Below are 16956 nucleotides of genomic sequence, written 5' to 3'. Positions count from 1 at the left end.
CACAGTTCTTAGGATCCATTCATGTGCATGTAAGTGCCCTTTCCTTTGTGATGCTCTGTATTTTGAAGCTCTAGGTTCATTTTTTCTATGTATACCTGGTTTATAAGTTGATCAGCTTCTTTCTTTGTAATGTAATTCCTACTCTGCTGGTGTTTTCTCTTTTCTTGTTTAAAGCCTTCTGTCATTTAGCACACGCTTGGTAAAATAAAAGTTATTTTATCATTTCTAATTACTAGAAGTAGAATGGGTTACTTGACTTTGACGGAATATGATGTCTAGTATGAGGTAAAAATAAAATACTAGAGACATTTGGCAGATCAGACAGCATTTGTGGTTGGGGAAACAGTTACTGGTTTAGGTTGAAGGCCCTGCTTCAGAACTTAAGCCTATCTCACCTTCCTTAGATGCTGTCTGGCCTGCTTTAAGTTTTACAGTTTTTCAATTTTTGTTTTAGTTTTCAATACTCAACATTTCAATGTTCACAATTTATTAAAAAAATTTAGTGTAGTTTTAGCTTGCAGACCTCAGTTACTTTTCATTCTACTTTCACATAATCTGAGATCTGGAGATGCTGTGAAAACCATAATTGGTATATAAACACTATTTAGTAGCAGAAATAGCCCACACTACCTTAAAGACACTCAGTAGCCATTTTATTAGCTACACCTGTATACCTCTTTATTGAGAATATTTAATCAGCTGATCATGGCAGTACCTAATGTATAAAAGCAGAAGAGCATCTCTGAACACAACATGTCAAACCTCGAAGTGGATGGGTTACAACAGCAGAAGACCATGAATATGCGCTGAATGGCCACTGTATTTGGTATAGGGGCTGAGTGTATATTGAAGCACTTTGCTTCCATCTCTTTGGAAGGTTCCATGGAGTTCTGAGGCAAAACCTTTCATCTCACCTTTCTTAAATGTGATTTTTTTTTGTTAAACAGTAATCCTTGACTTTAAATTCTCCTACAAGAGCATCCTCTCCATGATCATCATGTTCAGACCCCTTAGGATCTTTTGTTTTAATTGAGGCCATTGTGCCTCCAGTTCTTAAAAGGCAAATATACCCTATATTTCTTGATAATAAAATAAAAAAAATGAATTTGTTACATATATTCACAAATCCAGATAGATAACACTGGAAATACACAGGCTAGGCAGATCTAAGAAACACAGTTTGGGTCAGTGACCTTTCATTAACAATTTTTTTTCTTTTTTTTTTATCATTTATTCACCTTGTCACTGAATTACATAAGGGTTGGGGAAACACTTATTAGTTTTTGTTTTAGAGATAGCACAGCTACAGGTCCTTACAGCCCACTGAGCCCACACAGCGTAATTACACCAATGTGACCAATTAACCTACTAACCCATACCATTTTGGGAAGTGGGAGGAACCTGAAGCAGCCGGAGTAAATCCATGTGGTCAGAGGGAGAGCGTACAAACTCCTTACGGACACCGACAGCAATTGAATCCAGGTTGCTGGCACCAGAAAGCATTACACTAAACCGCTGCACTACAGTGCTGCCCCCCCCCCCCCCCCCCGGTTATATTTGACTGATGTGTGATGAAAGCTGTACTGTGGCCATCATGCAGGTACAGCAGTTAGTACTGCTGCCTGTCAGCTGCAGGATATGGACCTGTGTGTGGGATAGGGACTCTCATGTTTGTTTCTTCCCACATGTTAAAAAAGTCATGCTGGTGAGTTATTATCCCTTAGTGTAGATTAGGGTAATGGGGAAAGAAGAATCAAAGGAGAGTTGTTGGATGTGTGTTGCAGAATAAGCTTGTAGGGGTACAAGGAAATTGGGAGAGGGGAAAGATTCTGCTCATTTGGCATCTAGCATGGATCAAATAGACCAAATGCATTTCTGTGTAAGAAATGCAGAAAATTAAACACTTCTGGTATAAGGATAAAGATCATTTGGAAAATAGGTTTCTGAATGACTCAATATCATGAAATTGTCAAAGGAGCTATATTTTAAGAATACAATGTTTTATCATTGACTGGCAGTGGAAAGGAAGACACTTAGATGAAAGAAATTAGGACTAAAGTTAAGGAACGACGAGGTAGAAAACATTAATCGGAGATGTAAAAAGGGCCTCAGACAGTAAATGGGTACATAATAGAAATCAGAAAGTAAATAGTCTAAGTCACAAAGGTAATTGCGTAATGGGGGTGGGGTGTGGGAGAGGGAGTTAATCTACATGTAGAATTGCCAATTCAAGTGATCAGTAATAATATGGAGGATGAATTCATTGAGTGTATAAGATGTGTTCTAAATCGGAAAACTGGGGAACCAAAGAGGGAGGAGGTTATTTTGGATGTATTATTATTTAGTTGAAAGTTAATTGATGATTTCGTGGTTAAGGAGGCTTACAGATTTAATTAGCGCTGTGTGATATATAATAGTCAAAGGTGATTTAATTCAGTTTAAAACCAGGGTCTTAAATCTGATTCAGCAATTCATGAGAGCATGAGTTGCCTGCTGTAGCTTGAAAGCTTCCTTAAAGAATATGGCAGCAAGTAAACAACAGCCAACATTAACTGTATTAAATTGTAGCTTACAATTCATAAGACAGTACCCAAAAGAGGAAAATGGGCCTGCTTCTCCTATCCAGAATTTAAAAAAACAGCATTAGGTCGTGGGCTGTACAATCTTGCTGAAAAGCAGTAAGGCTGAAGACTGGGAAAATGTCAGACTTCAGCAAAGGACCAAGTACTGGGCAATGGAGTTAATCTCGAAGGGCACCCGGTGGTCATTGTGGATTAGTTGGGCCAAATGCCTGTTTCCATGACAGATGATTCTATGAGACAAACAGATTGCTGAGGGAAGGGAAAATAGAATACAGTATTTGTTTATTGAGAAGCGTTAAAACAGAATGTTGGAATTTCCACAGTTATATAAAACGAGACAAGTTGTGGGTTGCTTATAGACTAAAACAGAAATTATATTGGTAAAAGAAAATCGTAAATTAAACAAATATCTTGTTGGAACTACATAATAGGCTCAAAGAAGATAACAGTTTAAAAATAGCATTGGAGATATTAACAATCTATGTGGAATATTACAATCCATTATTAAATCAAAACATACTCATAATGTCCAAGACTCATTTTTGCATCAACTCAGAAGTGCTACTTGTTGAACTACTGTAAACTTCATATGAGTACTCCAAACTATATTTTGATGTTTACTCAATTGTGACATGGGAGAGATGTGCAGGTGATGAAAAAAACGCTTAAACCCATCAAAAGGAATGCTGGTAAATGTAGAACAAATGATAATCTAGGAAATAAACGAGCACAGATGCTGGAATCTGGAGCAACAGGATCCTAATGTAGGGTTTCCACTTAGATGTCAACATTTCTGCATCTCCTCACCAGTTTAAAAAAAACAGTTGCTGCTTATCCTGCTGAGTTCCTCCAGCAGATTGTTTAAGGCAGAGGTTCCCAACCTTTTTTATGCCATGGGCGCCTACTGTTAACACATGTCCATAGATCCCAGGTGGGGAACAAACTTTAAGGGGAGTATGATGATAATGGCCACAAAATGTCTCAACGTTGCACATGTTCCAGTTGGACAGCCAAGATTTTTAATGTACAGGTATAACCAAGCTGGGTAGAGAACTAATCCCATAGCAGTATTATCAGGAGAAAAGGAGATATGAAGGAATGTTGTACAGTGAGGACATTCGATACAGTACCACAGAGATGTTAGGAGAAATTATGTCATGTGAGGTGGCAAGCTCAAGTGAGTTTCTCTGAACAAGGGTTAGAATGCATATATTGCCTAGAAATTCATCCTTGAAATTTATTTTAAATGGCAGCAATACCACATTGTATCCTTATGTAGTTGGGCCCTTAGCTCCCAGTGGCACATTGGCTATCATTGGCTTCCTGTTTCCATCATCATCTGAAGTCAATGGTATGGTTGGAGTTCATCAATGATTCTGCAAAACATTGCATTCACTGTACAGGGGATTGGCCTGTGCAGCTTCACCAGACTTGCCTGTTTCCACCTCTCATGACTGGCACATAGGTTGGACTTTGAGAGGTATATTGTACTCTATTCTTAGCTTAATTCTAAGTTTTAACGTATTTTGGAGATGTACACTCTTGTTTAGCACTCTGAACCAGGGATGAATTTCTATGTACAGGTTTCCCCCACCATCCGAAGGTAGAGTGTTCCTATGAAATGGTTCGTAAGCCAAAATGTCGTAAAGCGAAGAAGCAATTACCATTTATTTATATGAGAAAATTTTGTGAGCATTCGCAGACCCAAAAATGACCTACCAAATCATGCCAAATAACACATAAAACCTAAAATAACAGTAACATATAGTAAAAGCAGGAATGATATGATAAATACACAGCCTATATAAAGTAGAAATACTTCTCTACAACGATTGCCTGCACAGATCTCCGTAGCGAAAATCTCACGCAAGCACTGTTGGCATAAACGCGCTCTCCAGTAACCTTTAAACTATGAAGCTGCCAAATCTACCAAATAACACGTAAAAATACACAGCTGATATAAAGTAAAAATAATGTATGTACAGTGTAGTATCACTTACCGGAATTGGGAAAACAGCGCTGAGCACATTGATGATGGTGTGTTAGACTGAGTCGTCGCAGGCTGGGTGGTGCAGTGGCCCCCACCCTCTGGGCCACTGACCCGATACATTGCCGCGAAGAACGCAGCGGTAGCTGGGAGGCACACAGCACATCGTTAAGAAAAAAGCCGAAATAAACATGCTAATTAATTACGTGCTAGGTGGCACCTAATTAATTAGCATGTTTATTTCCACTTTTTTCTTAAAGATGTGCTGTGTGCCTCCCGGCTACCGCTGCGTTCTTCGCGAATCGGTACAGTATCTGTCCGGGGCCCGGGTGTTGGGGTGGTGAGACACGGGGGTGTCATCTCATCGTCTGTTTCCATTAGAGCAGATGGCTCATCTTCTCCTATGACTGCCCGCCTCGATGTCGAAGGTCGAGGTTCATCGTCTGCTGTGGCTGATGTGGAAGGCTTGCTTGACTGCTGAGCCTCGCGCATTTTTCTATCATACAGTTGTTTGTAAAAACTCAAACCGTCCTGCAAATATCCCCTAAACCTACGTACCCTTTCAAAATTAAAGTTGTACTTTATCATTGCAGCGAAAATCTCACGCAGTTGCTTCACTTTCTGCATTCGGTTTCGATTGTTATCCTTTCCTCTTCCAATTGCATCAGCTCTTCATCTGTCAGTTCTTGGTCATGGGATGCCAAAACCTCTTCAACATCATCTTCGTCACCTTCCACAAGCCAAACTCACTTTGCCCTTGCTTCGTTCACCGCAATCGAAACGCTTAATTATGTCCAGTTTTACGCTAAGTGTAACACCCTTACTCTTCCAGGCTTTTCTGACTCCTTAGAACTCATCTTGCTAATGGCTGCTCAATGCAACGTGTTTAAGCTATGCTATACCGAATCTGGGGCAGAGCGGCTGCTCGAGGCGCGCGCTGCCTTTTATCCTGTGCTGATTTTTTCGCGCGCTGCCTTTCTTCATAACAGTGAAAACACCTTCTGAAAGCGAAACAGGGTACTAATGTAGGTCTTTTGTAACAGTGAGTTTTCCTAAAGTGAATGTTTGAAAAGCAGGGGACACCTTTATATAACTTTTTGAAACAGATGAATGGTTCTTGGTCTCCTATTAAAATCAAGGATGAGATGGATATTTCTGACTCATCAATTTGCAGTGCTTGGGTCAGTCAGGACAGTGCTATGTGGAAGGTGTCCAGACATGCTCGAAAGTTGCACTTGCATCGCCCTCCTCTTCCCCTACCAGTTTATTCTTATCTTCATGAGATATGACATTGCCAGTTTTTGAGGGCAGCAGGTAATGATCAGAAAATAATCAGAACACATTTCAACAAATAAAGGTGAAGGCCCTAAATAGTTTTCTGCTTGGGTGTCACGAATTTTTCTTCCCCCCCCCCCCCCCCGAGTTATGTGATTGGATACTAGTACTACACAAGGCAAAACATTTAACATGGCAAAAAAAATTTAACTCCACGTTTAGTCACCTGTTTCTTGATGGCTCTTTCATCATTTTCTTAGTTTGATACAAATATTTTCCCTGCCAATGTTTTATCTTCACACTCAGTCAGAATGGATTGACTGGATGTAAATAAAAATGTTCAGTTATTAGAAGATTAATTTTAGCAAAGCATTTGCCAGGTAGTGCATGGCCTGTTTTATTGTCAGTTTCCTAAGAATTACCTTAATTTTGCTGAAAGTTCAAATGTGTTGCATATTGGCAATGTGCCATTTATAGAACCTTCAATACTTATTTAATTAAATAACAGAATAAGTAAGATTGACAAAATAAATTGCTGTAACAATTATCAAATCAGTGCAGAAGATTTGTGGTTAGAGAATAATGTGGAATTGTATTTGCAATAAAGTCTGACCATTGCAATTTCTTTGTTCAATTTTCATCATGCTTCATCCTTTGATTATGTGTCAACCTGTGGACTGAGTTCCATCTCCAACTATTCCCCCCCCCATAAATAATACCCACACCTTATCATCCTGTTCTCATTCTGCCTTCTCCCCTTTCTGCTTCTTCTCTAGGCTCTTCCTCTTTGTGCTCCTACTTTTGCCCCCATCCCACTTCATTCCATTCACTTCTTTCAGTATTTTGCATAGCATGGAATAATTGACCGTTCTAGAAAACACAACTTGCTTGGCTTGGTGTATAATTCCCTTCCTTTTTCTACCAGGAATTCAAGCCATTCTAACCTATTTTATATTTAGCTTAGGATCTCCATGAGCTGTTCATGGGTTCTTGCTCTCAAGGAAAAAAGTAAACTTACCTAAATGCTTAATGATAATTTTTTTTTCCATAGGCAATAGAAAGGGGTAATTGATTAGAGGAGAGAGATAAGGATGAGCAAAATTCCTCCAAATCGCCCAGGAATTGTGTTTGCAGTGGGGGCCCGTTTGGAGGCCCAAGATTATCTGCAGAAATGGTATGTATGTTCTCTTATTGTCAACAGTTTTGGGCTTCATACCTCAGAAAGGGCATGTTGTCATTTGTGAGAGAGTCCAGAGGAGGTTCATGAGGATAATTCCAGAATGAAGGGGTTAACGTATGAGGAGCGCTTGGCAGCTTTGGGCCTGTGCTCACTGGAATTTAGAAGAATGTGGGGGGGATCTCATGGAAACCTAACGAATGTTGAAAGGACTAGATAGGGTGGATGTGGAGAGGATGTTTCCTATGATGGGGGTATCCAGAACTAGAGGGCAGAGTCTCAAAATTGAGGGGCTAACCTTTTAGAACATAGGTAAGGATTTTTTTTTTAGCCAGAGAGTGGTGAATCTGGAATACTCTGTCACAGACTACAGTGGAGGCCAAGTCTATGGGTATATTTAAGGCGGAAGTTGATAGTTTCTAAAGATATGGAGAGAAGGCCAGTATATGGGGTTGAGTGGGATCCGGGATCAGCCATGACAGAATGGCGAAGCAGACTTGGTGGACAGAATGGCTTAATTCTGCTCCTATGTCTTATGGTCTTATTTTTCCATTTGTGAATAAACGTGATTTTTCTCTAAGTTTCATCCAACTTTATCCATGATAATAAAAATAAACCACTCATGTCTGTGAAGCTTGTTTTGATAGTCTTAATTCAGATGTAAAGATTCTTTAAGCTAGTGCCAATTAACAATGGATGCTTTCATAGAACTTTACTAAATGATCAAGAGGAAAAAAAGACAATAGAATGCTGGTTCTCATGAAAGGAAAATAGTATTATGCTGCATCATGAGTGCTACATCAGAAATTGGCACAAGGAATCCAAAATGAATACTCCATTAAAAGTGCTCCTTGGATGGATCAGTAGGCAATGGTTAAAACCACTTCTGCCAGGCCTGCATATGCACAGGCATGCAATGTGTATGGTAGTGGGATAAGCATAAAGACTCTTGTTGTTTTGCTATATCAACGATTTGGATATGAATGTACGAGGCATGTTTAATAAGCTTGCTGATGACATAAGAGTTGGTGGTGTTTGGGGTAGCGAACTTGGTCAAAGAGTGAAAAGTTGGGTTGGAGCATTAACAGATGGAATTTAATCCGAACAAATGCAAGGTGATGCATTTTGAGAATCCAGGTAAGAGTAGGTCAGGTATAATAAATGGCAGAATATAACATAAGACTTTTGAGTCATTGAATCTGCTCCAGCATTCAATCGTGGCAGATTTATTATTCCCTCTCAACCCTGTTCTCCTGCCTTTTCCCTGTAGCCCTATTAATTATGAAACTTATAAAAACATAGAAAATAGGTGCAGGTGTAGGCCATTCGGCCCTTCGAGCCTGCACCGCCATTCAGTACGATCGTGGCTGATCATCGAACTCAGAACCCTATACCTGTCTTCTCTCCATACCCCCTGATCCCTTTAGCCACAAGGGCCTTATTGAACTCCCTCTTAAATATAGCCAATGAACTGGCCTCAACTGTTTCCTGTGGCAGAGAATTCCACAGATTCACCACTCTCTGTGTGAAGTAGTTTTTCCTCATCTTGGTCCTAAAAGGCTTCCCCTTTATCCTCAAACGGTGACCCCTCGTTCTGGACTTCCCCAACATCGGGAACAATCTTCCTGCATCTAGCCTGTCTAATCCCTTTAGAATTTTATACGTTTCAATCAGATCCCCCCTCAATCTTCTAAATTCCAGAGAGTATAAGCCTAGTCGATCCAGCCTTTCATCATATGAAAGTCCTGCCATCCCAGGAATCAATCTGGTGAACCTTCTTTGTACCCCCTCTATGGCAAGAATGGCTTTCCTCAGATTAGGGGACCAAAACTGCACACAATACTCCAGGTGTGGTCTTACCAAGGCCTTGTACAACTGCAGTAGTACCTCCCTACTCCTGTACTCGAATCCTCTTGCTATGAATGCCAGCATACCATTTGCCTTTTTCGCCGCCTGCTGTACCTGTATGCCTACTTTCAATGACTTGTGTACAATGACACCCAGGTCTCGTTACACCTCCCCTTTTCCTAATCGGCCACCATTCAGATAATAATCTGTTTTCCTGTTCTTGCCACCAAGGTGGATAACCTCACATTTATCCACATTAAATTGCATCTGCCATGAATTTGCCACTCACCTAACCTATCCAAGTCACTCTGCATCCTCTTAGCATCCTCCTCACAGCTAACACTGCTGCCCAGCTTCGTGTCATCCGCAAACTTGGAGATGCTACATTTAATTCCCTCCTCTAAGTCATTAATATATATTGTAAACAACTGGGGTCCCAGCACTGAACCTTGCGGTACCCCACTAGTCACTACCTGCCATTCTGAAAAGGTCCCGTTTATTCCCACTCTTTGCTTCCTGTCTGCCAACCAATTCTCTATCCACATCAATACCATACCCCTAATACTGTGTGCTTTAAGTTTGCACACTAATCTCCTGAGTGGGACCTTGTCAAAAGCTTTTTGAAAATCCAAATATACCACATCCACTGGTTCTCCCCAGAGTTATTAAACTCTGCTTTAAATATACCTAATGATTTGGCCTTCACGGCAATGAATTCCACAGACTCACTTTTCTCTGACTTAAAGAAATTCCTCCTCATCTCTGTTCTAAAGGGAAATCGTTTTATTCAGAGGCTGTGCCTTCTGGTCTGAGACTCTCGCAGTGCTCGAAACAGCCTCTGCATGTGCATTCTATCCAGATCTTTGAATCTTCAGAAAGTTTCGGTGAGATCCTTCTCATCCTTCTAAACTCCAGACAGCCTTCAAACACTCCTAATGCATTAACTCTTGCATCTTAAGATTATAGTTGTAATCCTCTTCTGGACCCTCTCCAATGCCCTCCCTTGATACCAGAACTTCTCTCCATACTTTTGTTGTCTGACCTGTGGTTTTAAAGACTCAGAAAATAGTCTACGCCTTCATTCCTTCTACTGAAGAGAGTGACCATGCACTTCCCATCTGTCACGCTCTGTCCATTGTCCCAAAATGTTTAAGTCCTTCTGTAGACTCCCTGCTTCCTCAACATTACCTGCCCTTCCAGCTATCTTTATATCATATACAAACTTGGCTGTAAATCCAATACTGCCATCCATGTCATAACACTTGAAAGGAAACTCACACAGGCTACTGGGGACCACCACTTAGTCACTGGCAGCCAACCAGCGAAGGACCCCTGCCCCTTATTCCCACACTGCCTTTTGCCAGTCAGTTGATCTGTCCATTTGAGTACTTTTCCTGTAATACCATGGACTTCTATCTTGTTTTGCAAGTTCATGTGCAACACTTTAAATGCCTTCTAAAATCTTAGTAAACAAATCTGTTGATTGTCTATTCTGATTGTTACTTCCTCAAAGAATTCTAACTGACCTGTCAGGCAAAATCTCCCCTTGAGGAATCCATGCTGACTTTGGCCTATTTTATTCTGTGATTCCGGTACCTCAAAACCTTATCCTTAAAAATGGACTTTAAAATCCATTAAAATCAGCCTAATTGGCCTATAATTTCCTGTCTTTTGTCTCTCTCCTTTCTTAGTGGAGTGACTTTTTTTTGCATCTTTCCAGTCCTCTGGAACCATTGTAGAATCAGCTGATTGCTGAAGATCACTACTAATGCCTCCACAATCTTGTCAACAAACCTGGGTTATAGTTTGTCATGTCCAGGTGACTTACTCATTTTCAGACCTTTCAGCTTCCTAAGCACCTTCGCCGTAGTAATAGCAACCACACTCGCTTCTGCCTCCCAACCGTCAGGAATCTGGCAAGTTGCTGGTATCTCCTATAATGAAGATTGACACAAAATACTTATTCACGTTGTCTGCGATTTACTTGTTCCTATTGCTGCTTCCATTGGTTCCACTCATGCCTCTGTTGTACTACATGTATCTGGAAAATCCTTTGTTATCCTCTTCTGTATTATTAGCTAGCTTACGTTCATAATTAATCTCTTCTCCCCTTATTGCTTTTTTAATTGCCTTCTGTTGGTTTTTTACAAACTTCTCAATTCTTTAATTTCTCACTACCTTTTGCAATATTGTATACCCTTTGCTTTGCTTTTGTGCTGCCTTTGACTTCCCTTGTCAGCCATGGTTGTGTAATCCTTCCTTTAGAGTGCTTATTTGTGATTAAATGATCCTGTGTTTTCGAAATTGCTTTCAGAAGCTCCTGCCGTTGCTGCTCTACCATTATTTCTGCTAATATCTCTGTCTAATCAGTGTGGGGCAGCTGCTCTCTATAGTTAACTTTGCCTTTGTAGTTAACTTTGCTCAACTGTGTTACTGATATACCTGATTTTTAGTTTCTCCCCCTCAAAATGTAGAGTGATTTCTATCATAATATGATCAGTGTCTCCTAAGAATTCCTTTGTCTTAAGCTTCACAATCAAATCTGGTTTATTGCACAACATGAAGCACAGAATTGCCCTTTCCTTCATGGGCTCAACCTAAAAAGCTGACTTAAGCACTCTACAAATTCCGTATTTTGGGATCTAGCACCAAATTAATTTTCCCGGTCTACCAACATATTGCTGTCTCCCATGGCTACCATAACATTGCCTTTTTTAATCTCCAGTTGTAGATGAATGGTGATGAACAAAAGGGACTTCAGAAGTCAGAGGTCTTTAGTTTTCTGGAAGTTCCAACAGAAGTTGACAGTGTGGCAAAAGAGGCATATGGCATGCTTGCCTTCATAGATTGGACATGCAATATAATAGTTGGGACATGTGTTTCAACTTTACTAAACACTGGTTGCCACATGAGGGAAAATGTGGTTGTGCTGAAGAGATTGCAGAAGAGTTTCACCGGTATGCTGTTTGTAGTTATGTGAAGAGAACGAATAGGCTATTTTTCCCTGGAGCAATGGTGATCTGAGAAAGGTATTTAAAATTGTAAGAGGTATAGGTACATTACATAGTCAGAATTTTCTTTCCATGATAGGATATGAAAAAAGACGACACAGTGTGAGGAAGGAATTTTAAAAGGAAAATTTCATAACACAGTGAGGTTGAAATCTGGAATTCTGCCAAAGAGGTCTTAGAGTCATGTACAGTCACTGTTGAAACATTTAGATATGCACTTAAATAGGCAAGACTTGGAAGGATACGCACCAGATGAGAGCAAATGGTAATTTGGTTTATAACTGTCACATGTACTGAGGTGCTGTGAAAATCTTTGTTTTGCATGCTGGCCATACAGATAATTTCCCTTGAACACTGCATATAGATAGTACAAAGGAAGATAATATTAATGCAGAATAATTTGTTACTGTTGCAGAGTAAGAGCAATGCAGGCAGACAAATAAGTTGCAAGGTCATAATGAGGTAGATTCTGAGGTCAAGAATCCATTTTATCGTACAAGATGGATTTTTGTCCTGCAGTCTTGTAACGGCAGGATAGAGGCTGCTCTTGAGCTAGATTGTGCACGCTTTCAGGCTTTTCTATTTTCTGCGCCCATTGACCAAGGTGGAGGTGTCTTTGATTAATTTGGCTGCTTATCAAGTGTAGGTGGTGTCCATGGAGGGGAGGCTGATTTCCATGTGTATTGAGCTGTGTCCACAAATTTGTGCAATTTCTTGCTGTCATGGGAAGAGCATTTGCTATATTAAGCTGAGGAAAAGATTGTTGTCATGACATCATACAACTAGGTTCTCTATTTCTCTATCAAGTGTCATTTGCAAACTTGTAGATGGCGTTAAAGCAGAATCTGGCCACACAGTCATAAGTGTACAGGGAGCTGAGTTTGAGTGCTGAGGATATAATCTTGTGGGGCACCAGTGTTAATTCTGATGGCATTCAGCTTATTCTTACATTGTGGTCAGGAAGTTAAGGATCCAGTTGCAAAAGGAGTTGTTGAGCCCTGTATCTAGGATTTTGGATATGAGTTTGCTTGGAATTATGGTATTAAAGGTTGAGCTGTTAACTAAGTCTAAGGAAGGTGTCTTTACTATCCGGTTGCTCCAGAGACAAGATGAGGGCCTGGGATTAATATATATAGCTTAAAGATTGGCATTGACATTATTGGTCGATGGGGCCCATTCCTGTGCTGTAATCTGTCTGACTTTTATCTGTTTCTTACCCCTTTACTGCAAAAAACACTTTTTTTGAATGAAGCAGGACTCAACAAATCTAGGTGTTTCATGCACAGTAAGAGCAAGTCCAAATTGAATTCTCCTAAAGTGTGTTCCTTTTGTTCAAGTTGTTTTTAAAGATACATTCTCAGAATTTAGACATCACTGAAAAGGTAATGTCTGCTTGTCTTTGGGAAGGTACTGATAACCCTTTTTGAGCCACCAAGAAGGTCAAAGGCAGCAAATTCATGGGAGCACAATCACCTGCAGGTTCACCTCCAAGATGTAAGCCATTCTAGCTTGGAAATGTATTGCTGTTCCTCCTTTATCATAGGGTCTACATCTTGGAAAACTTCTTTCCAAGAGCACTATGGAGTACCTTTACCAGGGTAGTAGATGCTCTCCACCACTTTTTTCAAAGCTTGTTAGGATAGGGAATAAATGTTGGCCTTACCATGAATGCCATATGTTGAAAAATGAATAAAATAGCAATTGCCTTGGCAATTGATTGAACTGTGGTATATCTGTGATAGGATGCTGTGTGGCCTGAAGGCAAGCTCAGTTGTGTTGTTGACCAGATACAATCATAGAAAGTTTGGTCTTTAATGTTTGTATTTGTTGAGAAAGAGTCCAGAAAGGAGTTATTTTGCTCTCCTTTGTCAGAGATAATTTTCCTGTATTTCTGTGGAATAAATGCTGCTACTTAAAAATAAACCAAATCCTAGATGTGGTTTGAGTCTTTCTGCACAGAGGCATGAACTTGTTCATTATCTGAATTACAAATAAAACTGAACTCCACAGAAGTTTTAACAGCCTACTTTTGATGACACACACTGATGAACCAGTTGATGTCCCTCATGTATTGATATGTGGATTCTGCAGAATTGAGAGGATTATTTAAAAACCATAATCTTTGAGCTGAGTAATATCATGCAACGTTTCAAGCGATCAAAATTGTTATCTTTGTTTTTCATCTTAGAATTAAAATATTGATTTTGTTTTCCATTCAAGTAAATGATGTAATAATTATAGTGCTGTTAATTATGGGCTGAAAGAAAATAATGTTGAGGGAAGTATAATTGATGGTAAAATAAGTAATAAATGTTTTACCCATTCCCTTTTTGGAAGCAGTGATTCTGCAAGATTCGGATTAAATAATGTTGAAAGCAATTCTGGTCCTTTGCCACTTGCTTCACATACAATCATACTGGAAAATTTCATGGTCTATTTAACAATGAGGAATGGCATTTGAATTAGTCACTGACCTCCTATGTCTCTTTGCCACAGTTCCATGTCCATTAAGGAATCTATATCTAAGGTTTGCTGTACATGTTGTATTTTTTATTCTCTTTAACTGAGTTGGTTCTATCTGTGTTACTATTATGCCAGTGAATTTCCACTGAACAAACATGAGAAAGAATTGATCTTGATTCTTTAGCTCATTCATGCTATTCCAGTCAGAAGAGTTACTTGGGGAAAAACTTGCACGTGAATTTATGCTGGTAGCCTTTGGTTCAAATTCAGTTGGGAGCTGATCATGAAGAAGAATTAATTTGCATTGATTTGTTTCATAATTATCATGTTATCTGTTGTCTGTGTTATTTCACCTGGAGGTATACATCACGGATCGAAAAGATTGACTATGAGCAAGGAAAATTGCTGATCCACTTCGAGAGATGGAGCCATCGGTATGATGAATGGATTTACTGGGACAGTCATCGCCTACGACCTCTTGAGGGGAACTCAGTACAAAAAGAAGCACTTAAAGATGAGGAAGAGATTATAGTGAGTGAAAGCTTTGAATTTAGATAATTTGCCCCAAGTTGATTCCTTCCTGAATCAGTTTAGGTTGCCAATGGACATTTTTTTAACCAAACATTGTGGATTGTGTAATAGAATTACTTGAGGAAATAGTTGTTGCTGGTCATCCCATTTTTTTTCTCATCAACTTATGACAGTCTACAAAATTTTTTTAAAAAGGTTCCAGATCTTTCAACTAGAAACTGGCAATTGCACCTGAAGCTTCCATCTTTCAAATTTGACCTGTTTAACTGTAAATTTGAAAATCAGAGGGCAAGTCAGAAATTCTGAATATCGCAGCTGATTATACCAATTACAAGTTAACTGTTTTGCTGGGATTTGCAGACCACGCATGTTGTTTGGAGTTGCAACTGTCTTGAATTTGCTTGTTCCACATCTACATAAGGCCAATTTTGCTTGCAGAGTGTTCCCTGGCACCAGTTGCTAAGGCCGTAAGTGGTATTAGGGTTTTGAGTGATATGACCAGGTAGGGTGGTTGGGCCTGAATATGCCTTTACCTATGAAGCACTTCTGGAGCCTTTAACAAATGGATAAACTCCTTACTACCTGTCAAAGCTGTCAAACTTTTTCATTGAAAGTTAAACAGTTAAAATAAATGTTGTACTTTTTTCCAAAGTAAACAATCAAAATTGTCACTGATATTTTACGTAAAATACAGTGCCTGTAAAAAGTATTTACCCCACCCCCCCGGAAGTTTTTATGTTTTATTGTTTTACAGTATTGATTCACAGTGGATTTAATTTGGCTTTTTTGACACTGATCAATAGAAAAAAAAACTCTTTTGTGTTAAAGTGAGAACACATCTCTACAAGTGATCTAAATTAATTACAAATGTAAAACACAAAATAATTGCTTGCATACCTATTCACCCCCTTTAATATGACACATCAAATCATCACTGGTGCAGCCATTGGTTTTAGAAGTCACATAATTAGTTAAATGGAGATCACCCTTGTTCAGTCAAGGTGTTTCAATTGATTGTAGTAAAATTACACTTGTATCTGGAAGATCCAACTGCTGGTGAGTCAGTATCCTGACTAAAACTATACCATGGCAAGACAAAATAACAGTCCAAGAAACTCCATGAAAAGGTTGTTGAAAATCACAGGTCAGGAGATGGATGCAAGAAAATTTCCAAGTCACTGAATGTCCCTTGGAGTAAGTCAATCATCAAGAAATGGAAAGAATATGGCACAGCTGTAAATCTGCCTAGTGCAGGCTATCTTCAAAAACCGAGTGGCCGTGCAAGAAGAGGACTAGTGAGGGAGGCCACCAAGAGGTCTGCGACAATTCTGGAGGAGTTACAAGCTTTAGTGGCTGAGATGTGAGAGACCGCACATACAATAACTGTGCTTCGCCAGTCACAGCTTTCTGGGAGAGTGGCAAAGACAAAGCCACTGTTGAAAAAAGCTCACATGAAATCTCGGCTAGAGTATGTCAGAAGGCATGTGGGAGACTGAAGTCAGCTAGAGGAAGGTTCTATGGTTTGATAAAACCAAAATTGAACTTTTTGGTAATCAGATTAAACGCTATGTTTGGTGTAAGCCAAACTCCGCACATCATCAGAAACACATCATCCCTACTGTGAAGCATGGTGGTGGCTGCATCATGCTGTGGGGATGCTTCACTGCAGCAGGCCCTGAAAGACTTGTAAAGGTAAAAGGTAAAATAAATGCAACAAAATACAGCGAAATCCTGGAGGAAAGCCTGATGTAGTCTGCAAGAGAACTGTGACTTGGGAGAAGATTTGATTTCCAGCAAGGCAGTGACCTTAAACATAAAGCCAAAGCTACACTGGGCTGGCTTAAAGCAACAAAGTTAATGTCTTGGAGTGGCCAAGTCAGAGTCCAGACCTCAATCCAATTGAGAATTTGTGACTGGACTTGAAAAGGGCTTTTCACTCAAGATCCCCATGCAATCTGACAGAGCTTGATCAGTTTTGTAAAGAAGAATGAGGAAAAATTGCGGTGTCTAGAAGTGTGAAGCTGATAGACCTACCCACACAGACTCAAGGCTGTATTTACTGCCAAAGGTACATCTACTAAA

The 16956-nt window shown here is 39.7% G+C and overlaps 1 protein-coding gene across 3 annotated transcripts in view; it reads left to right on the top strand.

Annotated features, from left to right (window-relative positions):
- Window positions 1-16956, top strand: part of phf20l1 (PHD finger protein 20 like 1) — a 122480-nt gene that overhangs the window by 3640 nt on the left and 101884 nt on the right. For all 3 annotated transcript variants that reach the window (XM_072259743.1, XM_072259738.1, XM_072259748.1), the window contains exons 3-4: window positions 6896-7018; window positions 14703-14874. In XM_072259743.1, coding sequence (XP_072115844.1) covers window positions 6936-7018; window positions 14703-14874 — 255 coding nt within the window. In that variant the 5' untranslated portion in view covers window positions 6896-6935. The remainder of the gene's footprint in view (window positions 1-6895; window positions 7019-14702; window positions 14875-16956) is intronic.

This window comes from Mobula birostris, chromosome 1, assembly GCF_030028105.1.
Source record: "Mobula birostris isolate sMobBir1 chromosome 1, sMobBir1.hap1, whole genome shotgun sequence".
Lineage (NCBI taxonomy): Eukaryota > Metazoa > Chordata > Chondrichthyes > Myliobatiformes > Myliobatidae > Mobula > Mobula birostris.
This window is presented reverse-complemented; position numbering and strand designations above follow the sequence as displayed.